A 24,393-nucleotide genomic window follows, 5' to 3' on the forward strand; every position below is an offset into this window, starting at 1 on the left:
TGCTGCACTCCTCGCCCGAAGCTGACCGGTTCAGTCAGGGTCCAGTTGAGCCTAACCAAACACTCCGCGGAGGCATACAGCACCTGGAGAAAACTCACAAACTGAGGTCCAAATCCAAACGCCTGCAGAGTGCTCAGGAGGTACCCATGGTCTACTCTATCGAACGCCTTCTCCTGATCAAGAGACAGGAGGGCGAACGATAGACCATCTCTCTGCCCGAGTTCCAAAAGGTCTCGGACTAGAAAGAGGTTGTCGAAAATGCTGCGACCCGGGACAGTATAGGTCTGGTCTGGATGGACCACATCCGCCATCACGGACCCTAGCCGCAGCGAGATTGCTTTCGCTACGATTTTGTAATCCGTGCTAAGGAGTGAGACGGGACGCCAGTTTCGTAGATCGCGGAGGTCCCCCTTCTTCGGCAGCAAAGCGAGCACCGCTCGCCTGCATGACAGAGGGAGGACCCCGCTCTGCAAGGACTCAGCCCAGACAATGACTAGGTCTGGGCCGAGAATGTCCCAGAACGCGCGGTAAAACTCCACGGTCAGCCCGTCCATGCCCGGAGATTTATTGGTGGGCATGCGACGGAGGGCTTCCGAGAACTCGGCCAGGGTGAGAGGCAGCTCTAGTCGGTCTCGGTCGCCCACGCTGACCGTGGGGAGTTCCTCCCAGAGCACCTCGCAAGCGTCAGGATCGGTCGGGTCCGGGGAGAAAAGGCTTGTGTAGAAGTCACGGGCCCTCCCACACATCTCCTCCGGATCCGTGAGGGGGGTGCCGTCTTCCGCAAGAAGGCAGGTGACGTGTTTCTTGGCCCCCCTCGTTTTCTCCAGGGCATAGAAGAAGCGGGAGCCGCGGTCCATCTCCCGAAGGAGGCGGATGCGGGACCGAACGAAGGCACCTCGGGCCCGGTGGTCCTCAAGGGCCCAGAGCTCCTCCCGCTTCTCCCGGCACGCTCCGCAGAGGGACGGGTCCTTGGGATCGGCGGCCAGGCGCCTCTCCATCTCTAAGACCTCCCGTTCCAACTGCTCTATCGCCGCATTTCGCCGTTGGCTGGTGCCCCAAGTGTAGTCACGGCAGAAGAGCTTGGCGCGCACCTTCCCGAGATCCCACCATCGCCGCACCAAGGGAAAGGCACGCCACTGCTCTCGCCAGGCCAGCCAAAACTCCCGGAAGGACATCACAAAGCTCTCGTCCTCCAACAGGCTGTTATTAAAGTGCCAATAGGCCGGCCCCGGTCTCTCTGCACGGAGGGAGACCGTTACAGTGACTAAATGATGATCGGAGAATGGGGCCGGCCGAATGGCGGAGGAGTGGGCCTGTGAAAGATGGAAACGGGATAAGTAAATACGGTCCAACCGAGAGTGGTGTGACCGATGGGCCTCCACCCGGACAAAGGTGAACGTGGAGGTGTCATCTGGGTGATGGTCACGCCAGACGTCCACTAGGGAGTGATGGTCAACTATCCCTTGGAGAATATTCGCAGCGGCCGGACTCGGTTCGGCCCCTGAGTGGTCCCGTTCCTCGAGGGTGGTGTTAAAGTCCCCTCCCAGGACCAGGCACTCGTGCGAATCCAGGGTGCCGAGAAAGTCGGACACCTGCTGATAAAATTGTGGCCGCCTGGAGCTCAGTTGCGGGGCATAGATGTTAACAAGATTAACCACGAGCCCTTCCATATGGACTCAAAGGTGCAGCAGGTGGCCCGGCACGGCCTCGTTGACCCCTAGCACCTCAGGCCGTAGGTTGGGGGAGAACAGGGTCACCACTCCAGCTTGCCAGGTCGCGAAGTGGCTAAAGTATACCCCGTCCCCCCACTCCAGCCGCCACCTGTCCTCGACGGCCGGGTCTGTATGGGTCTCCTGCAGGAAAACTACAGAGTACCTCCCTTCCCGAAGGTAAGAGAGCACCTGGGACCTGCGGAGAGCCATCCTACAGCCCCTGGTATTCAGGGTCGCAATAATAAGAGGCGTCATGCGGAGGGCTGGGGGGGTGGGGGCCTCGTATTGGCGGGGGGGTTCAGGGCCCCCGGTGGGTTGCACAGCAACCCATGACCCATCCCGTGGGTGAGTAGATCGCGTCGGAAGCTGCGGGCTCGCTCGTAGGCCGCAGCACCGCGCCTTCCTTGCCCCCTGCCCTCCTTTATAAGGGCCCTTGTGGCCTGGAGGATTTGATCAAAGTCCCCCCATAGCTGAAGAGCCAGCTGTGCCCTATCGCGGGCGCCACGGGTGTGCTCTAGGAACTTCTGTAGCGCATGCCGCAGCTCATGGGGGGGTGGGGTTACAATTCCCGAGGTATTCCCTGATGGGCCTCTTAATACAGCCTCGTGGTCCGCTAAGGCAGGTAGACAGGGTGCGGACCACCGATGGGGCATCTGACAGGCTGGGGTTATTAAATTCATTTCACGCCTTGGGGTGGAGGGGGATGGCAGGGGAAAAATTGCCACTCCTAATGGGTCGCGGCTAGAAAGTGCAAAAACTGCTCCCTGGGGGGAATCTGCAAAAGGCGGAAAGGAAATAACCCCAGGGGCGGCATTAACATTGCAGGAGGAGGGACCTTGGGCGGGGGCAGGGGCAGGGGCAAGGCTCTGGGGTGCAGGAGGCAAGCAGCTAAAGGAAAGTGCCTCCTGAGCAGAGTCAAGGGTTAAGGGGTAAGGGAGGGGGCTCCCAATAATGCTAGGTGCTGGCTCCATGGTGGTCTTAGCGGCCATGGCATCAGGTGGTGGACCACCTTCTGCAGGGTGCTCACCCGGGAAGGCATTTATGGGGAGGGAGCATGGGGAAAGGGAGGCTGGGGTAAGGCTGCCCTGCTCGAGGCCAGCCGGCAACAGATCATCCCCTCCCTGGGTGACCGGGGTCAAATCTAGGGCCTCAATCTCCGCATACACGGGGGAGAGGCCAACTCCTGCCACCCCGGGGGCCTCTCCTCTAGGGCCCGTCTCAATGGTCGCCTCGGGGTCCGCGGGGGGTTCGGGTAGCATCCAGGCAGAAGGGGCGTCCTCAGAAGTCTCGGAGGGGAGGGTCTCCCGTGGAGGGGGGATTCTGCCCTCCAATGCCAGTCCGTCTTCCCCTCTTGACACCAGCGGATGGATCTCGCTCGTGGCCGTGGCGGGAGGCTCGATAGCAGTGCCTCCTTTCCTGGTCTTCCAGGGGGCTTCCGCGTCGGGTGGATGCAGCGGAGCTCGAGCCTTCCGCTTGCCTCGCTTCCCCTGGACTAGGGTCCAGCCCTCCATAGCATCATCTGGGGGCTGGTTAGCAGGGGTCGTGTCGGGGGGCGGAGGCGATGGTTTAGGGGTTCGGGGAGGTAGCAGTGGGGCAACATGAGGGGCGGGGGCTTCTCCTTGGGGAGGGCCCTCTCCTATACCCGATAATATCCTTGCCACACCCTCCTCCATGGGCTCTGTTGGGTTGGTACTAGCAAGGGTGGAACTCCCTTGCTTGCCCGGGCGTTGTAGGGAAGGTATCTCTTGGGCCCGGACGGGAGCAGCGATGGGTCGAGTAGGAGGAGGGTTGGTTTCAGATGCTGGGCAGCCAGGGGCGTCGGCAGCGACGGGGCCGATGTCCTGCCGGGTCTCGGGGGTTTCAGGTGCCCCTCCCCCCCGGGCCAAAGGGCAGTCTCTGCGGACATGCCCCGCTGAACGGCAGAGGTAGCACCGGGCCTCTTCGGTAGAATAAAAGACCCGATAGCGGGCTCCCTCGTAGGGGACTAGAAAGGACCCCTCGAGCGCCTCTTCGTCACGCGCCCCTGCCGGTGGTAGAAGCTGCACTTGCCGGCGGAACGAAAAAATGTGACGGAGGGTGGGGTCCTTGCAGCCCAACGGGAGAGGGCTGATGACAGAGACAAGTTTCCCCAGGGTGGAAAGAGCGGGTAACAGGGCAGCATTGGGTAAGAAGGGAGGAACTGAGGTAAGGACGAGGCGAACGCCCAGGTCTTCTAATGGTTCTAGGGGGACAAACACCCCCCCCACCGTCAGGCCCCTCTCTACCGCCTCCTGGGCGGCATCCTCCGAGGCTAAGAAGAAAACAACCTTCCCATACATCTTGGAGGCCGCCACAATAGCCGTGGGTCCTACCACCTTCGCCAACGCCTGCACGTATGTCTCCACGTGGGGCGAGGCGGGCACCAGGAGGCAACGGACGCCGTGCTTCCTGGTCAAGGCGGGGAAAGTGCCTCGGCCGCTGGTGATGGTGGCAGAAGCGGGGGGGGGGGGGCGAGATGACGAGGCGGCAGGTAGAGGAGAGCCCGCTGCCGCCCGGGCATACGTCCTGGGGGCCGGGGGAGGGGCAATCGCGGAGCTGGTGGAGGGAAATGCAGGGAGGGGCGCCACGATTGATGACGAGGCCGCAGCGGTGGGGGCAGCCCCTGCCATGGAGGGCTCAGTGGTTTTAGCGGGGCCCTTTCCTTTCCACCCGCCCTGACCCTTCCGGCGAACCGGGGGGGGTTTCCTAGAATCTGGGTGGGCGGTGGGTGCAGCAGCAGCAGCAATCACCCTGGTGCCTCCTGCTACCGGTGCCCCAGCAGGGGGGGTGGCCAGTATCTTAACAATAGTGGTGGGGGGGGACCTTGGGGGTCGGGCAGGGGTGGTGGTGGGGAAGGGACAACTAATTTTGTGGAAGCAGTCTCACCCCTCTCGTTCCCCGCCATTGTGAGCAGGGAGAGACAGGGAGACACCGGAAGGAGGAGGGGGGAGGGGAGAAAGCGGAGTAGCCCCTCCTTCCGCTAGGCTGCGGGCAGGAAGGGGAGGAATGCCGAGGGGGGGGGACTGGGAGGAAGGGGGGGAACAAAATCGGGGTCCAGTAATAGGGGCAAGTTGTGGGATAAGCAATCCGGCGGGGGGGGGGGTGCAGACCCACACACGTTTGTCCAAAGAGTCTCGGTTGGTCGGCTGTTATGTCCGGTCCGGAAGGCAAAGTTCAAAGCGGACAGCTGGATCCGAAGGGAGATGGCAGGTTGCCAGCAGGGACAGACGGCGGGGGGGCCGTGACAGTTGTAATAACGATGGGGGGGTAGGGGCACCGATGGATCGGGGGTGGGGGTCTCCACGCCACACCCCCTGTGCCGCCACGAACTCAAGTAATCACAGTCAAACTCCCCCCCACGAGAGTATAATTCAGAAAATTACTCAGTCTTACGGCCCTCTTCACGATGATTTATAGCTCTCTTGAATTATTTCTTCTGTCTGCTGAAATCTTCTTCTCCGGCTGTGTTCCAAGGCTTCCGGCATGTTAAGAATGTTGTAAAGTCTGAGCTGCTGGCAAAACGGCTGGGTCTGGGGGTTTCCACTCCCCCCTCCGGACAGCAACTCGGCAATCTTCCCCCCCCCTCCTCCGGGGGCTCAGCTGAGGCAAGTAGCTGCGCCCGAAAGCTGGCGTGGGGGGGGGCGCGGGTGCTGGCGAAGGACGTAGACGGAAAAAAACCACAAAAAATGAAAAGAAAACAAAAAAAGCATCTGGCCCGGTCGGGGGGGGACTAAGGCAGGTGCAAAAAGTAAGAAAAATCTGGGCCAGGGGGCTTTAGGAAAGAACAGAAAGCAGATAGCTGAGGAGCAAGCAAAAGACGTTCCGTTTCCCAACAGGGAAGGTTCCAGAACAATCAGGAACTTTCTGGAAACAATTAAGGCAGACAGGCTGATTAGAACACCTGCAGCCAATCAAGAAGCTGCTAGAATCAATTAAGGCAGGCCAATCAGGGCACCTGGGTTTAAAAAGGAGCTCATTTCAGTTTGTGGTGCACGTGTGAGAAGCTGGGAGCAAGAGGTGCAAGAAGCTGAGAGTGAGAAGGCGTACTACTGGAAGACTGAGAAGTACAAGCATTATAAGACAACAGGAGGAAGGTCCTGTGGTGAGAATAAAGAAGGTGTTGAGAGGAGGCCCTGGGGAAGTAGCCCAGGGAGTTGTAGCTGTCACGCAGCTGTTACAGGAGCCACTGTAGACAGCTGCATTCCACAGGGCCCTGCGCTGGAACCCGGAGTAGAGGGTGGGCCCAGGTTCCCCACATCCCTCCATTCCTCCAACTCCCTACTTGACACCAGAGGAGTTGACCTGGACTGTGGGATCCACCAGAGGGGAAAGTCTCTGGCCTGTTCCCCAATCCACTAGGTAGATCAGCAGAGACTCTGGGTATTGTTCTTCTTCCTTTTCCCCATGCTGGCCAGCGATGAGACTAACTGAGTGAACGGCAGATTTGAGCCATGAAAGTGGCCAAACTGAGGGCTGCCGTGAACCTCTGAGGTGAGGAAATCCGCCAATAAGCGCAGGACCCACCAAGGCAGAGGAGGAACTTTGTTACAATATCTAAGAATATGTCTGAGTATAAATGACTTTCATGTGGAATTTTATCTATTAAACCATGAAATGCTGTGTAATTCATTATTTTTGACACAACCACCCTCATGAAATCCACCACTGGGAATTTAATGTACATACATTGCCTGGTAGCAAGAGTCTGTTTAGGACAAAGCATAAAAAGCTAATACAATTTTGTTGGACAGTCTATAAAATATTGCTTTTGAAAGTTAATTGTAGATTTTTCTTTGTATTTCTGAAATTATACACCCAGTCATCCACCAAACTTCCACTAACTTTACTTAGCACAAAATCAGGCCCTAATTGGCTAACTTTTTCTCAGTGGACAACTGAAATTTACAATTTCTCATCTTTTATTAGTAAGGAGAACCTTCTCACTTGTGTATACGCAACAAAGCTTCAGAATCATTTACACAGCAAAATAAAGTTTTTCATGGTAAATATATAGCATTGTCATAGAAATATCACCTTTATGGAATTGAATAGGGATGAAATCAACAGAATTCTAAAGAAATCAAACAGAATTCCAAGAAGTTAATCTAAATCTCCCCATAAAGAGAACAAGATCCCTTCTGAAGATTTTTAAACCATACGATAAAATTTAAGAGAGATATTATATCATTGTTATAGAATTATTTAGACAGGTTTAAAAATTCTGTAAAGAAGTTGTAATTCTCTATTAAATCTATCAGACTTTTCCATAAAGGCAGAACTTTTAAAATGAATATTACTTTAGCACCTTCAAATTTAACATTTATCTGTGGAATCTGGATTGATTCTGATTTAATGTACACAATGAGGAGAAACTGAACTGAAATCACTGATGTTCCACAGGCGTAAAGTGCAGGACAAGGGCCTAAACCTGCTCCCATTGGAAGTCAAGGGCAAACTCCCACGGATGTCAATGGTGCTGAATTAGGCCAGAGATCAGACCAAAAACTAGCATCTTTTCCATTGAATCAGAGAGGAAACATACAGAATCTACATCATTTTGAAAGAACACAGTCCACATATACAGCCAAGCCAGAGTCCTGGGCCTCCCAGGAGGAAAGGAGATGCAGAGTTTGCTCATCATGCATATTGCCTTATGTGGAACTTCCACCAGTATGAAAGATGTGAGCAAATCTCTGGGGGAGAGACAATGAATGTAACTGGGAACTTGGGGCGGCTACACAGGAAAGAGAGTGGGTGCTGAAACTGAACATCAAGGGGTTGAAGAGCCTGATGGGATCCAAGGGTAGAAATCAGAATGAGAGAGAGATTGAAAGCTGAAGGCACTGTAGGGGTATGCAGAGCGGAGATGATCTGGAACCTGGGCATACAGAAGCTGAACTTGGGAGCAGGGCCTCAGGTGTTTATTGGGTGTGAGATTTGTTGTGGAGAAATCACTACAAGGAACTATAAAAACTTACATTGTAGATTTCCCTAAGAACACAGTATTCAGAAGAATGCAGCATAGCAGCTGGGGTATGTATTGCTGTCCTTGCCTCCTTGTACCTTAGCCAAGGTCTCGTCAACACACACTCATATGGGGAGGCAGTGAAAAATCATATCTAGGGCTCTGGAAGGGAAGTAACATGGTGACAGAAGAGATATATCCTGCTCAATATCTTCTCTGTGGTGTTCCTACTGCTTGGCACCTTTACATGCAGTGTCTTGTGCCTCAGAAGTAAAGTGACCAAACCAAGGTTACACATAGCATATAAAAGTGGCAGATCCAGGACTTTATCCTGGCATCTTTACTCCTGGTCCCCACTTTCAGGACTAGATTGCAGAGCCTAACAATAGAGTGGGATTCCTACACACTTTCTAAAATGCCTTCAATCCATCCTTATGACCTTGTCCTCCAAATACAGTATGTACAGCATAGAAAGGATTTGAGGCTATTTGAATAGCCCTAAAAAGAAAACAAGATAAAAACAAATGATAATACACAATGAACAACACTGACTTATGATTAAATGTGTTCCCAAATCTTTGTGCTGAAATCTGAAAGTGATGGTTCATATTCTGTAGCCTGTCACACTTGCAAAACAACCTACAAGGGGCCTTGTTTTTCTACTTATGGTGATAAATGGCTAAGGAAAGTAAGTCATGTGTTTGTCCATATTCCATATAACCATTCAGAAATGTGATGGTTCAGATCTCTTTTATCAATGTCTACACTGTATTACTAAGGACACTGATGAGCTTAACAAATGGTTAGTTACATCCTAATTTTTGCCTTAAATAAAGTAACTATTCAGGACATGCTGTCTCAAATAGTCAGTGTACGACACCATGCAGAAGGAAAAAAAGTTCTATGCTGATCATTGCTTACCAATACAGGATTCCCCGGAAAGTGAGTAGGTTCCATTGTCATGGAAACCGCTTCTGCACTCACAGTGGTACCACCCTGGGAGGTTAACACAGCGTGAATGGTTGTGACACTCAATGATCCCCTCTGCACATTCATCAATATCTGCCTCAGAGAAAAACACAAGCCAGCCAGGAAATTAATTTCCTTTGACACCAACATTTTAGGTTTTTTTTAAGTCTTCCTTTAAAATATGGATTGTATTTTGTTATGGTTTCAAACACACAGTTGGTTCAATAGCAGCAAAAACAACAACAATAAGTAGGACATCTGACACATAAAAAGTAAAATTTTACTATAATATGTAAATAGCTGTTTTTATTCAGAGGTAAGGAACTATTTTTTCCATGTACATAAAACATTCTGAGAAAGATTCTCAACTGAGAATTTGGCCCCATATCTTTTTTCTGAGAATCCAAGTATCATTGTAGAATGAAAGATTAATTATCTAAAACAAAATATGAGATCATTCTTGCTGCTGGTGGTGTTTTAAAGTGCTGTACAAGTGGTGTACAATTATGATCCTAAGAGCCCTACTCAACCACCATTACATGGATTATTATTTAACTACAAAAGTAGTCCTACTGGGTATGATCTCAATTCCACTAGGTCTGCTTTGCACTAGACCTCCAGAGCAGTGCAAACTTAAAATCATTGGATCAATCCCTCTGATGATTCTCTTGGCATAGGGGAAATTCTCTGTTGGTGTAGGGCTGCTGTAGCAACCCCCATGATGCCTCTCCTAACCCCAAATATAGGCAGTATGGACGGGCAAAAAGAAACATGGCTGGGAAGCCTCTGTGACTGGCTGATCCATGGCACTACTTTAACTTTCCCTGAGAACCAGACTGGGCCACTAGCCCACCCAAGGATTGAGGAAGGCTCTCTGGGCCCTAGAGTTTGGATGGACTAGACAGTCTGATGCAGTGTGAGCAAAGATGATAGAAATGGTCCCAAATCAATAATAATAATAATAATATGCCTAATCTCCAAACTGGGAATCCCAGTACAGTCTGCAAAAGATGACAAATTTTCAGGAACTGGATTTCTGTTCTAGAATTAATACTTGGCCACTATACAGGACTTTATATGTTCAACATACTTTACAAAAATTAACTAACACCTTGCTGTAATTACAATTTTCACACTGTTTCTGTGATGAAAGTTAATACATTTTAATAGAATGTGACAGAAAGAAAAGGCAATCATATGTTTCAACTGCAATTATAAGATCCTCTGGAAAAGAGTGAACAAATGGCCATATACCTGTAATTTTGTAGCAGTGGAAATATACAGAAAGTTTGATTCCCTGTAGAGTTCCAGTAAACATGTGTTGCTTTTACTAAGGATTTTTCTAAACCTTCTTTAACATCATAATCTGTAATAACCTTGGCTGATTAGTGCTGGCACCTGGCTGTTCTCCTTTGAGCATTTATGCAGTATATTTTGGAGGGTTGTAATTAAAATTAACAAATTAATTTTATGTTAACCTTCCAGTAATTGAGAAGCTGTTATATTTTCATGATGTTCATAAAAAATGGTTTATTCTTCTATTTAGCCGGAACCATTTAAAAAAAATCTTGGATAGTTTTCAGCACCACTGCAGGGGATCTGACCAATTATAAATGAATGTCTTTTCCTCAACAAGGATGAGCTCCTTTCATCCACTGAGAATTATACCTAGCTAGTCAACAACATATAAAACAAGAATAAAAGCTTGTATCACAAACACAATGGAAATCTGCAGACTTTGGCCTCAATTCTGCATTGAGCATGGGTGCAGGGCTCTCGCCCCTGGATCTTGATGCAAGACCGGGATCTTATTGAGCAATCTGAGTCTGATTCTTATCTTCATTTACATATATTATACACCAGTGTGGCTCCACTGACTTCAGTGAAATGTATTCTGATATAGACCAGTATAGATCAGAATCAAGTATTTTCCAAATTCAACTATATTTATTATTTTGTATAAACAGAGCACCACAAAAGGACAGACCCATCTTTCTTTTGTTTAATAATAGTATTTATTCTTCCTTAAATCGAACTGAGGAATCTAAACAAAGCCCCCTTTTCACTTTTGTGTTCATACTCTGCTTAAAAGTGAAGCAATGTAATTTTCTACAGCTCTGGCATACAACTACCATTTATTTCTAGCATTCTTCAACCTCTGTCTAATAATAAAGTTAGCTTGTTTACTCTTTAAACTCTGTTGCTGCTGCCACCCCTCTGTACTTTATATTTTGTGGAAGCTAATTGTAGCCTAAAAACAATGTACAAATCTAACTGTCCATCAATGATGAGCGCTGCTTGAAAATTCAGACACTTTCAATTCATTATAGCAAATGGAATTTATAACCATGATCTTTTCACATGTCATGGCTGATGGAACAAGTTTAATCCTATTTGGTGAGTGCATGACTTTGCTACTGCAGGTTATTTGCAAATGAATCCTTCTTCTTGCTTCTTTTTCTTCCCTTGTATTGAATCCAAGAGCGCTCTGATCTAAAAATTGTTTCCTTGGGCCAGTCCTTTACTTGACCTCCCTCCCTTCAATTCTACTGTTTTTAATTTATGAAATCAATAGAGTTTTCCCAAAGTTTATCTCCAAAGCAGAGTCCCTTTGAAAGAATGTTGATTTAGGTTTATGGTACAGGATGCTAATTAGTAGATTACTTTTTAGAGAGCTCTGCTTGCTTAGAGACCAAAGCTGAGCATTTGCTCCTATTTGAAGAATGGAGAAGAGAGTCCGAATGTGAGGCTATGTAGATTATGTTGGGAATGTAAAATAATATAACTGATAATTTCTTGACTAGATTACTTCCTTAACCTAACACCATCATCTTTGTCTGTAGCTTCCTACAGGAATAGAGAAAAGGGTTAGACTATGAAATTTTGATAAACATCTGGAGTGCTGTATGCAACGCAAAGGGGGGAAAAAGCTGCCTATTTGTCAAATGTATTACAGTTGGTTAGCCTCCACACTTACACAAACGTCCACAAAGGCTAAAGAAAAAAAGAAAAGGCCCTTCAGCTGATTCTATTATCCTTTACCCTATTTTAGCAAGTCATACATGGACAATATTTATGAATTTGTTCTGTAAATACTGAGTGATTGAAGAACAAAGAGGCATTTGTAAATTGGGATGTTTTAAAGTATGTAAATCATATAATGGAGGGAGCAACCCCACACTGTCAGAGGCATTGGCTAGATGACCTAGTTGGATCTTTTCCATCTCATCGTGCTATGGTTCTTGGAAGCACTTTTATGTGGAGTATTTGTATATAAGAAGATTTTGCAACTAATGGCTGGCTAAGAAGATTGATATTCTAGGTTTGCCACTGGCCTCATCAGGTAAGCCACTTCACCCTTCTCTGTTTCTGTTTTCCCATCTTTATACACTCACTTCCCTACATTAAGCCCTCTCAGATCACTGGATCAAAGATGCCATATTTAAGAATACAGTATTTATATGCATATGGTACACATATATCAGTGCCAGATTTTTCATTACCGTATATGCTTTAATTGCCTACAAAGCTATAGCGTGTGTATTATACATAGATTTGCAGACAAAAAAATGTGTTAAATGGAAGTAAAGGGAGGAAAATATATAGCAGCAATTTAAGAATAAAAACAGTACAACAAAATTGTATTGATTCCCCAAACAAGTACTACAAAACTGTTCTGGGACTATGCCCTAATGCAGATGTCAGGAAATGACTGCTGGATCTGTGCAGTCACAGGTCCACGTGCGCTGCTCCTCTCCTACCTCACCCCGAAGCAATATTCCACATTCTCTGTATGTTAAGGGTATGGATCTCTGGGGTCCTTTCACTCCCTGCTCAGGAGAAGCACAAAAATTCCACTACATTAATGCCCTCTGCAAGCGTTTATGGGGGCGGGGAGTGGGAAGAGGGGAAGGAGATAGTAGGATGCCCCCTTAAATGTATAGCTTAATACTGTAAAAGCTGTTTTATCCAGCATGTTGGGGGAATGGGGGTGCTGGTAAGTGAAAAATTCTGGATAACTAAGAGGGAGGAAGTTTGGGTGCAGGAGCGGGTGCGAGGCTGGGGGTTGCAATGTGGGAGGGGGTGTGGGGGGCGTGGGCTCTGGGAGGGAGTTTGGGTGCGGGACAGCACTTGGGTCAGCAGGTTGGGGCGTGGGGTGCCGGATCCAAGGGATGCTCACCTTGGGTGGCTCCCGACAAGCGGCGACCTGTCCCGGTTGCTTCTAGATGGAGGCATGGCAGGTGGCTCTGCCCCCATCTTGCCCAGAGCACTAGCTAAGCAGCTCCCATTGTCTGGGAACCACGGCCAATGGAAGCTGCAGAGGCGGTGCCTGTGGGTGGACGCAGTGTGCAGAGCTGCCTGCCATGCCACCTCCTCCTCCAACACCCAAACTCCCTCCCAGAGTCTTCACTCCACACCCCTTCCCACGCCCCAACCCCCTTCCGGTCCCACACCAACCGGACTATATACCAGAATTTCAATGGAGATCAGAAATGACGGTTTACAGAGCTTTCCAGTTGGTGAAGTGCTAGATAAAACAGCTTTTACAGTATATTCATCTTTATGAGGCTAATCCAAAACCCACTGAAAGCAATGGAAAGACTCCCACTGACTCATTGACTTTTAGGACTTTGGATCAAGCACTACATTTTTAAATATATAGTATAAAACAAATAGTGTGCATGCGCAACCCAGCCAAATAAATGTTCTTGTGGGAATCTCAATTTCTATATATTATGAATGTGGGACTGTCAGTTGTGTGGAACATTCTGTCTGCATTAATGTAATTTTTACATTTTCTGTTTAACTCTAATTTAACAAGAGGCATGGCAGCTCTCCTCCCTTCCCCCTCCCCCGGTGCCCTTCTCCTCCCAACCTTTTTTCAGTTTAAGCCCTGCTCCCAATGCCCATCTGGACAGAGTTACTGTGCAGCAGGTTCTAACGCATGCTTTTATCCCACTTGGTTATTTCACTACCATTAGCATAGGATTGTTAATGGATCTGACAACACCCCATTATGGTGACTTTGCAGAAGTTATGAAGTCATGCATTTTTCCATTGTACAACAGGGACACCAGTTGGTTTTGAATAAGCTCTTGCAGGTTGCTAATCCTGTCCTTTGAGGACAGGTCTGTAGTTTTTACTTTTACCATTCCAGCTTCCTGCATTATTCATAGGGATATTTATGCAGACATGATAAATAGGATAATTTACCTCAAAATAAAACACAATGGTTTCAGAACCCGATGAAAAATGGAGAATTAAAATAAGTCAATCTTCTAAAATGCTTCACCATATTTCTGTTATTATGTGATTATACTCTTATGTTGTTTTTACCAGAGGCTCCACACAAAATGAGACAGAAGAGTTTTTAAAATAAAAGCCTTTGTTCATCAAATTTCTAGAGTATTGCTGTTCATGTAAAAAAAAAAACACTAAATCCTTTTCTTTAGCTCTTTATTGAATAGGAGACTTGGTAAAAAAAATTAAGGTATTTTCCAATTAATACATCATCACAAAGGTCTCGGACATCCTAAACTGAAATCACATGCTTTGATTGTTAAGTATACTAATTCCAGGAGAGTACCATAGCTGTATGTTCCAAAGGAACATCACTCTAAAGAGTCTCATCATCATAAAATCGCCTAACGACCACCCATCTGGACAAGTGAGGGATGGATCCTATCTCCCTCCATTTTCATAAAATTACGAGAGGGAAAACTGAATGTGGATGAGAGCTTTATGCAAATGTCATTCCCCCCACACCTCAGAGGAGACATGCACCCACTTCAAGAGGCCCTCCATGCTCCCACAGAATACAACTGCTGTGAAAAAAATGGCATGAAGCAGGGGCATGTGATCTGAATGTTACCCACATGGCAGATAAACTAAAAATTAAAATAACAACCAACAGGTGTTCCCCAAACCAAAAAAAAACTTCAAACAAACCAACCCCCAATCTTACTTGGCCAAATTCAGTCCTGATGTAAGTGGCCATCACTCCACTAGTTTCAATAGTTGCATCTGCTTATCTGAGGATTGAATTTGGTCTATTAGTACTACCTTTTCTGTTGGCCCTGGTGCCCCTTTCCAGCTGGCATGAAGAAATTATGCTTATTCTCAAATGTTTATGATGAAAACTGCAATTCTGTCATTAGTGGTCACCCTTTAAAACCTGCCAGTTTTGCTTTAGAGGAAAATGTAAGTTCACCACATTAGCTGCAGCATTCTCTACAGGTCCATATTTTTTACTATAGGGGTAAATACCTACAAGAGTAATCATATTCAGGTAAACTAATTTAGTTATCTGAACCAATGGACAGCATTCTAATGGTAAAAACTGAATAAGGAGTGTTATGAGTGTTTCTCAACCTTGAGAAATCAGCTCACATCTGTCAGTACATCACAGAATCACAGATATTTGAGATAGAAAAGAGCTACTAGGTAATCTCAACCTCTTTCCCATTCAACATTGTTCCCTACAGTCTATTTTTGTCTAATCTAGTTTTAAATGTTCCAAGTGATGGAGCTTCAACTGCTTTCTGGTGGAAGCTTGTGGTTGTCTTTGGAACAGTCAGTCAAGGGAAGTTTTCCTTCTCCATTGAGCCTTACTTTTAACTTTCTTAATTTTATCCCATTAAGAGATATTGAGCAAGCTGTCTGCACAAAATGGTGCAAACATTCGTTCCTCTTTCTTTTTCCTGTACTCCACACTTGTGGCTCTTTTTGTTGGGCTTTATCCTACAGTCCTTACTTTGGCAGTAGCAGTTTGTCCTAAGTAACAGTGTAGGATCAGGCCCCAGGGCATGAGGACAGGAGAGTAAAATAAAAAACCCTGCAATTTGTAAATATAACAAATATAGCTCATGTTTACGATGTCCCAATAAAAACTGAATGTATGTAGCAGCTACATGGTACTTCAGAGGGAGATGGTGTGCCCAGGCAACTATTACAGGTAAAGAGCAGCTGTAACATAGTTCTTGTGCAACTGTGGATTAGTGTTATCAGGATTGTTAATCAACTGGAAAATGTGTGTGTAAATTTAAAAGTATTAGTTTAACCCAAGAGCGGATTAACTGTAGCTATCAGGATAACAGACTATTGGACGCCAGCAATTTTTAAGATTAATTCTTTTAAAATATCACACCTCATTTACTGAAATCCATTTTTAATAAACACTCCAAACTGATTTCTTTATCAGTTTACTGCCTGTCTCTTCATATTAGTCTATTGGTATGCTAAATCTGCAGTACACTTGAAGGCTGCAATTTAAAAGTCGCTGAGCTAGCCAGATGGTTGTCAATTCACAATATATATCCAAGACAAAGTTTTGGACTCTTTCATAACAAGCATAAAGGTTTGTTTGGGAAACATGAATACAGCCATAGTATTTAATTGGCTGCTAACATTTTTCATTATCAGGGAATGAGAGTAGCCAGACCACAATTAAGTTTGTATTTGAGTTTCTGATATGAACTAGATTTTAGCCATCCCTCTGTAAGCCACAAAGAAACATTGGCTTTGAAGGTGGTAGGTTATAGGGTTTCCTATAGTAGCGTACTATTCCTGTTTTAACGATGGAACAACTGAGATACAAAGAGGTTAAGCGAGTCACCCAAGGTTACACAGAAAACTTATGATAGATTCAGAAATAGACTCCAATCTCTGGATTCACAGACCAGTCTCTTAACAGGAAGGTCATCCTTCCATCACATAATTACTACAAAGCCGATTCTTACACAACCAGACAGACCCAAGGATGTGCAGTGTTACCTGTACTGGTGAGTCATCAGCAAAAATGGGTTCAATTTTTTAAGATATAATGGAAATCTTGGCACTGGAGAATCAATTCAATTAGGCCATGATACTGTTATACCTGTATGTGCAATACCCAAGCAATGCTACAGTATACTAGATAGGAGCACTAGGACAAAATCTGATTGGGAATGAAAGAACAAAATCAATAGGGGAGATCAATTCTAACCCACAATGACTGTAGCAGACACTTTTAGCACCAATCTTGCCATATTACCTGTATCTAAAACTAAAAAGACAATTTGTTTGCTTCTAGAAGCAAAAATCATCATTGACTACAAATTTCGTTGATCTACCATATGGAATGAGGAGAACATAACAGTACCCATATTGGGTCAGACCAAAGGTCCATCTAGTCCAGTATCCGGTCTTCCAGCAGGTGCCAGATGCTTCAGAGGGAATGAACAGAATAGGGCAATTATCAAGTAATCTATCCTCTGTTGCCAGCTTCTGGTAGTCACATGTTTAGGGTAAGCCAGGGTATAGGGTTGCATCCCTGACCATCTTACCTAATAGCCATTGATGGACTATACTTCATGACAGGTTTCAGAGTAGCAGCCATGTTAGTCTGTATCCGCAAAAAGAAAAGGAGTACTTGTGGCACCATGGAGACTAACAAATTTATTTGAGCATAAGCTTTCGTGAGCTCCAGCTCACTTCATAGGACGCATTCAGTGGAAATAAATTTGTTAGTCTCTAAGGTGCCACAAGTACTCCTTTTCTTTATCCTCCATGAATTTATACAATTCTTTTTTTGAACACAGTTATACTTTTGGTCTTCAGAAGAACCTCTGGCAGTGAGTTCTACAGGTTGACTGTGCGTTATGTGAAGAAATACTTCCTGATGTTTTTTTCTAACCTGCTGCCTTTTAATTTCACCAGGTGACCCCTGGTTTGTTTCATGTGACGGGGTAAATAACACTTCTTTAGTCACTTTCTCCACACCATTCATGATTTTATTGACCTCTATCATATCCCCCTTGGTTATCTCTTTTCTAAACTGAACAGTCCCGGTCTTTTTAATCTCTCCTCATATGGAAGTTGTTCCACAACCCTAATAATTTTTATGGCCTCTCTCTCTATTTTTACCAATTCTACTATATCTTTTTTTGAGATGGGGTGACCAGAACTGCATGAAGCATTCAAGGTATGGGGGTCCTATGGATTTAAATAATATTCTATTTTCTTTCTTTTTATCTATCCCTTTCCTAATGATTCCCAACATTCTGTTAGTTTTGACTGCCACTGCACATTGAGCAGATATTTTCAGAGAACTATTCACAATGACTCCAAGATCCCTTTCTTTGTATGTATAGTTGGGATTATGATTTCCAGTGTGGATTCCTTTGCATTTATCAACATTGGATTTCATCTGTCATTTTGTTGCCCGGGGCACCCCATTTAGTGAGATCCCTTTGTAACTCTTTGCAGTCTGCTTTGGACCTACTATCTTGACTAAATGTGTGTTGTTTGAAAAATTTGCCAAATCACTCTTTACCCTCTTGTCCAGATCATTTATTAATAAGTTGAACACCACAGATACCTAGGGGGACCCTACTATTCATCTCTCTCCATTGTGAAAACTGGCCATTTATTCCTACCCCGTCTTTCCTATATTTTAACCAGTTACTGATCAATGAGAGGACCTTCCCTCATATCCCATGACTGATTACTTTACTTAAGAGCCTTTGGTGTGGGAATTTATCACAGGCTTTCTGAAAGTGCAAGTACACTATATCAACTGGAAAAAACAATAAGGAGTCCTTATGGCACCTTAGAGATTAACAAATGTATTTGGGCATAAGCTTTCATGGGATATAACCCACTGCATCAGATGCATGGAGTGAAAAATACAGTAAGCAGGTATGAATATACAGCACATGAAAAGATGGGAGTTGCCTTACCAAGTGGGGCATCAGTGCTAATGGGGCCAGTGCAATCAGGGTGGATGTGGCCCATTACCAACAGTTGAGAAGAAGGTGTAAGTATCATCCGATGAAGTGAGCTGTAGCTCACGAAAGCTTATGCTCAAATAAATCTGTTAGTCTTTAAGGTGCCACAAGTACTCCTTTTAACAGAGGAAAACTTACTTTTTGTAGTGACCCAGCCACTCCCAGGCTTTATTCAGGCCTAATTTGATGGTGTCAAGTGTGCAAATTAATTTCAGTTCTGCCATTCTCGTTGAAGTCTGTTTTTGAAGGTTTTTTGTTGAAGAATGGCCACTTTTAAGTCTGTTATTGAGCGTCCAGGAAGACTGAGTGCTCTCCTACTGGTTTTTGAATGTTACAATTCTTGATGTCTGATTTGTGTCCATTTATTCTTTTGCATAGAGACTGTCTGGTTTGGACAACGTACATGGCAGAGGGGCATTGCTGGCACATATCACATTGATAGAAGTGCAGGTGAACAAGCCCCTGATGGCGTGACTTATGTGGTTAAGTCCTATGATGGTGTCCCTTGAATAGATATGCAGACAGAGTCGGCAATGGGGTTTGTTGCAGGGATTGGTTCTTGGGTCAGTGTTTCTGTTATGTGGTGTGTAGTTGCTGGTGAGTATTTGCTTCAGGTTGGGGGCGCTGTCTGTAAGCAAGGACTGGCCTGTCTCCCAAGGTCTGTGAGAGTGAGGGATCATCCTTCAGGATAGGTTGTAGATCCTTGATGATGTGCTGGAGATGTTTTAGTTGAGGGCTGTAGGTGATGGCTAGTGACGTTCTGTTACTTTCTTTGTTGGGCCTGTCTAGTTTTTGTAAAATCCAGCCATGAGGAAGTTTGTATGGAAGGTTTTTTAGGAGTATGAGCCACACACATATCATGTTCATCTGTGTGGCTGATAATTCTGTTCTTATAATTTTCAACTAATTTGCCTGGTACTAAAGTGTGGCTTACCAGGCTGTAATTGCCAGGATCACCTCTGGAACCTTTCTTCTTCTTCTTCTTCTTTTTTTTTTAAATAATCAGTGTTGCATTATCTGTCGTCCAGTCATCTGGTACAGAGGCCAATTTAAGCAATAGTTTACATATAACAGTTAGTAGTTGTGCTAGTTAATATTTGAGTTCCTTCAGAACTCTTGGGAGAATACCATCCAGTCCTGGTGACTTTTTACAGTTAAATTTATCCATTTGTTCCAACACCGCCTTTACTGACACTTCAGTCTGGAAAAATTCCACAGATTTGCCACTGAAAAAGATTGGTCAGGTGTGGAATCTCCCTCACACCCTCCGCAGTGAAAACTGGTGCAAAGAATTCATTTAGCTTCTTCCTTGAGTGCTTCTTGAGCACCTCAGTCATCCAACAGTTCCACTATTTTGCAGGCTTCCTGCTTCTGATGCACTTTAAAAAAATTGCTGCCGTTTTTTTTTCTTTTTTTTTTTTTTTGCCATTTACTAGTTGCTCTTCAAATTCTTTTTCGGCCTGCCTAATTATACTTTCACACTTGACTTGCCAGAGTTTATGCTCCTTTCTGTTTTCCTCACTAGGATTTGACCTCCAATTTTTAAAGGATGCCTTTTTGCCTCTAACTACCTCTTTTATGCTGTTTTGCTGCAGTGGCATTTTTTGGTCCTCTTACTGTTTTGTTTTAGTTGGGGGGTGTACACTTTGAGCCTATTATGGTGTTTTAAAATAGTTTCCATGCAGCTTGCAGACATTTCACTCTTGTGACTGTTACTTTTGATTTCCATTTAATAAGCTTCCTCATTTTTGAATAGTTCTCCTTTTTGAAGTTAACTGCTACTCTGGTGGATTTCTTTGGTATTTTCTCCCCTACAAGGATGTTAAATTTCATTACATTATGGTTGCTATTTCCAGACAGTTAAGTTTTATTCACCTCTTGGCAAACAGTGGAGCAGATCATGTGCTCCATTTAGGAATCAATCAAGAATTGCCTCTCCCCTTGTGGGTTCCAGAACTAGCTGCACCAGGAAGCAGTCATTAATGGTGTCTAGAAATTTTATCTCTGTATCCCATCCTGAGGTGGCATGTACGCAGTACACATGGGGATAGTTGTAAATCCATTATTATTAGGTTTTCTGTTTTTTAGCCTCTCTAATTTCCCTGGGCATTTCACAGTCATCTTCACCATTCTGGCTACGTGGTCAGTAGTATATTCCTACAGCTACACTCTTATTATTTAAGCATGAAATTTCTGTCCATAGAGCTTCTATGGCACTGTTTGGTTCATTTAAGATTTTTACTACATTTGATGGTGTGCTTTCTTTCACATATAGTGCCACTCCCCAGCTAGCATGACCTACTTTGTCATTCCTATATAATTCATACCCTGGTATTTCTGACTCCCACTGATTATCATAATTCCTTCAGTTTTTGTGATGCCTATGATATCAATATTCTCATTTAATACCATGCACTCTAATTCACCCATCTTAGTACTTAGGCTTCTATCATTTGCATACCACTTACAAAATTTGTCAATATGTAGTTGTCTGCCTTCACGTAATGTAATTGAATGGGATTTTTTTTTTGTCAGTTTCTACCTGTACTTTATCAACGCCTATCCTCTCCTCTTTACTATGGTATAGAGTCTCCTCTTTAATAAATCCTCCCCTAAGTGAAGTTTCAGTCTGCACCTGTGGGCTTTCCCCCAGCCTTTAGTTTAAAAACTCCCCTAGGAATGCAAAAACATAATTTAAGTTTCTAATAAACTATATCAAAACTGACTAGAGAAGTTGGGAGAAAATGATTCCACCCAAAAAAAGGTGGAGAGAGATGTGCCTTAGCTGCAGTGATCACAACTGGATGTGAAGTTCCCAGAGTTCTGGGGTGCTTGCATCTGGAGTTTTGGTCTGGTTTATTAGAAAAATAAGGGCTAGCTTCAAAGGTCAGAAATGGAACCTGATCTGAACCTTCTGTTACACTACAAATTAAGGGACTTTAGCACTCCTACAGAAGATCATAAATGTTGACAACAGTTGCCTAAAAGAGGTAGTTGAAAGGATAATATCTGAGGGAACGAAGAAAGTGATGGTCTCAGAGGAAATTGTTACTCCACAGTGAGTTGCTAAAATAAAGTGAATGATCCATGGTGTAACTCCATTCACCAGTGAAATCTGGGAATTACACAATGGATGAATTTGGCCTTTTATGCATTAGCATACTAACAGACCCCATTCCACATAACCTTTGATACACCAACTCCCCAGCAATGAAGTGCTCCACAAACAATGTTCAAGTGACACTAGTTCTCCAGTGGAAATAGCTTCACTGGTAAGCCTTAGCATTGTTATATTGCTGAAGGAAACTATCCCATGGGCAATCTTCAGGTATACTACAAGCTAATATATCACTCAACCCAGCACTTAAAATGTTTAAATTCAGTATCACAGAGGAGTGGGAATAGCTAGTTATCTCATCTAGTTCATCCTGTGACAGTGCAGAAATGTTCCCTACAAGATATTTTCCCAGTTTAATTTCAAAGTCTTGTGATGGAGCTCCTACCACTTCACTGAGAAGCTTACATGCACATTATTAGGAAGTTCTCTTGATTAGTTTGAGCCTTTTCACAAGAGGATATGGTTGAGACTAAACAACACTTTTCAAAACAGAGAGACAAGGTGGTTCCAACTTCTGTTGGTGAGAGAGAAGCTTTTGAGCATACACCAAGCTCTTCTTTGGGTCTGGGAAATGTACTCAGAATGCTACATCTGAGTACAAGCTGGAACACTCTGTTTAGCATAAGTAGATAACACATTTCAAGAGACCAAATGGTCAGCTCAAAAACTTGTCTCTCTCACAATAGAACACCTGCAACAACACAGCATACTTTTCAAAACAGTTTCACTGTTAACAGGAGGCAGCAGCTGGTAAGAAAATGATAAAAGGCAAATTATCTCCATTAAGAAAAGTGTCAGCCGTCATCCTCAAAACTTCTGCATCTAACCCTAAGATAAGAAAAGAAACCAAATGCTCACTTAAATGTATATACCACCCTATAGACAGCTCCAGTCTCTTTAATAAGCCAGGAAGCCAGCTGAATGTTTAAAAAACACTATTTTTTTAAGCTTCAGAAGAGCATTTTCAATAGTCTTAAACTTTCCAAAGGAAATAAATCCATAAACAGACAATGCAAAAAGCCTTCCAGAGATAATTCGTGGTTAGTGTTGTCCATCATGGAAGAAGCATGTTTATTTTCAATAGAGGGGAGGCTACAAAGAAAGACCTTTTGAAATGTCAGACTGTGAAAGGCTGAAAGGACTGTTTGGAGAAAATTAAACACAAACCACAGAGCACACACATCAGTGGCATTCTAGTTGCCTTGTGTGTACAATGGCAGTACAAGCCTCTCTCTGTTTTGCCCTGCTTGGAACCACACTCACCCCATTTGCATTTCTCAACGTGCACTATAATGAAAGTGGTTTTCTGCAGAGCATATCCCACACACAATCCGGTCAATACATTCAATACTTTTTTCTTTTGTTTATTACATCTTCTTGTTTAGGAAGTATGAGAAGTTGAAATTAGAGCTAGTTGGAGAAACTTTGACAAAGCCATATCCTGCTTGGATTAGGCAGTTCCAGCTCTATCAAGTGCTTTGTGAAACCAACTGATTTCACCAGAACTTCATTTTGGTAGAAAACTGAAAAAAAAAAAATGGTCAGTCAAAACGTCCCATTTTAACATTTTTGGAATGAAACATTTTGATTTTTCATTCTGAAATTACTTTTTATTTAACATTTTGTTTTCTTTTGTATCATATATTACAAAATAAGAGAAAATCAAAAAGTCAAAATCAAAACTAAAATTTTAGATCAACCCAAAACTATGTCTCCCCCCCCCCCCCCAGCAGTTTCCTTCATGGACAATGTCATTTTTTTTTATTTTGATTCCATTTTGGAACAAAGTCATATTTGGAACTCTCAAACTTCTTTGCAAAATGGAATTTGTAATCACTGCACAGCTCTAGTTTAAACTAAAGAACCAGTAAATGTCAGAGATTGTTAGGTGATGTGTCTGTTAATGTATCTAGATGAAAATCCCAAAAAGAATGGAGCAGTGAGTGTTTTAGTCATTAGCAAATATCCAGGATTAAAAGCTGAAAGTCACTATTTACTTTTTTTTTGTTTTTGAAAAGCATTAAGAGGATTCTATTTTCCCAAATAATTAACCATTTCCAGAATAGAGTATGTGCATCTGGGGAGTGCTCTCATTTTTGTTTTTTAAATAGGAGCTGAATTTTTAACTTCATTAAACCATTCTGTGTTAGACTTCGATCAAACTCAATTCTCACAGACTGGCTGCTACTTCAGACATCAATAATTCCAATTAAACCAACACAGTGATATGATTTCATCATTTCTCTAAGCAATTAAAAAGGCACAACTAAAATAAGTGGAAAATCCTGCAAAAAAAAGCCAAGGCACATGTCAAGTTTTAATAATAATTTATTTAATAAAATAAATAAATACTTTGCACTTATATAGTACTTTCATGCAAAGATCTCAAAGCATTTTGTGAGCACTAAATAATAATAGTGCCTCACAACACCCTTGTGAGAAAGATAAGGGGAACAATGAAGCCTTGCTTACTTGATTATCCAAAGAATATTCATATTCAACATGGAGTTATAGTTCCCGGTGAACTATATGAATGAATGAATAAGTAGTCCTCCACTCATCAAAACCTCATTTATGTAAGTTGTGTCTCTTCCGTTTCATTTGGGTAAACAAAATTTTACTGTGTGTAAGCATGATTTTGTTCACCACGGAAATTCAGTCAGTTCTGAGGTTGAACGCCGTTGCAAGTCAACAGCATTAAATAAAGTTAGATTAAAAGGAATTCAGATGAACACAAAATTTCTCATAATAGCTGCTTTTCTTCTTCCTTAAACTTTGGAGAAGAACAACTCAATCTGTCAAAATTTAGTAACTTTGCCTGTAAAAGCCATCCTGCAAAAACAT

At 44.1% G+C, this 24,393-nt stretch overlaps 1 protein-coding gene across 6 annotated transcripts in view; it reads right to left on the reverse strand.

Moving 5' to 3' along the window:
• Positions 1-24,393, reverse strand: part of NELL1 (neural EGFL like 1) — a 445,673-nt gene that overhangs the window by 45,618 nt on the left and 375,662 nt on the right. For 4 of the 6 annotated variants that reach the window (XM_048852651.2, XM_048852653.2, XM_075129471.1 and 1 more), the window contains one exon: positions 8,617-8,757. The exons of the other annotated variants lie outside the window; for them this stretch is intronic. In XM_048852651.2, the coding sequence (XP_048708608.1) occupies positions 8,617-8,757 (141 nt within the window). The remainder of the gene's footprint in view (positions 1-8,616; positions 8,758-24,393) is intronic. 6 annotated transcript variants of the gene reach the window in all.

Source organism: Caretta caretta, chromosome 6 (genome assembly GCF_965140235.1).
Source record: "Caretta caretta isolate rCarCar2 chromosome 6, rCarCar1.hap1, whole genome shotgun sequence".
In the NCBI taxonomy this organism is placed as follows: domain Eukaryota; kingdom Metazoa; phylum Chordata; order Testudines; family Cheloniidae; genus Caretta; species Caretta caretta.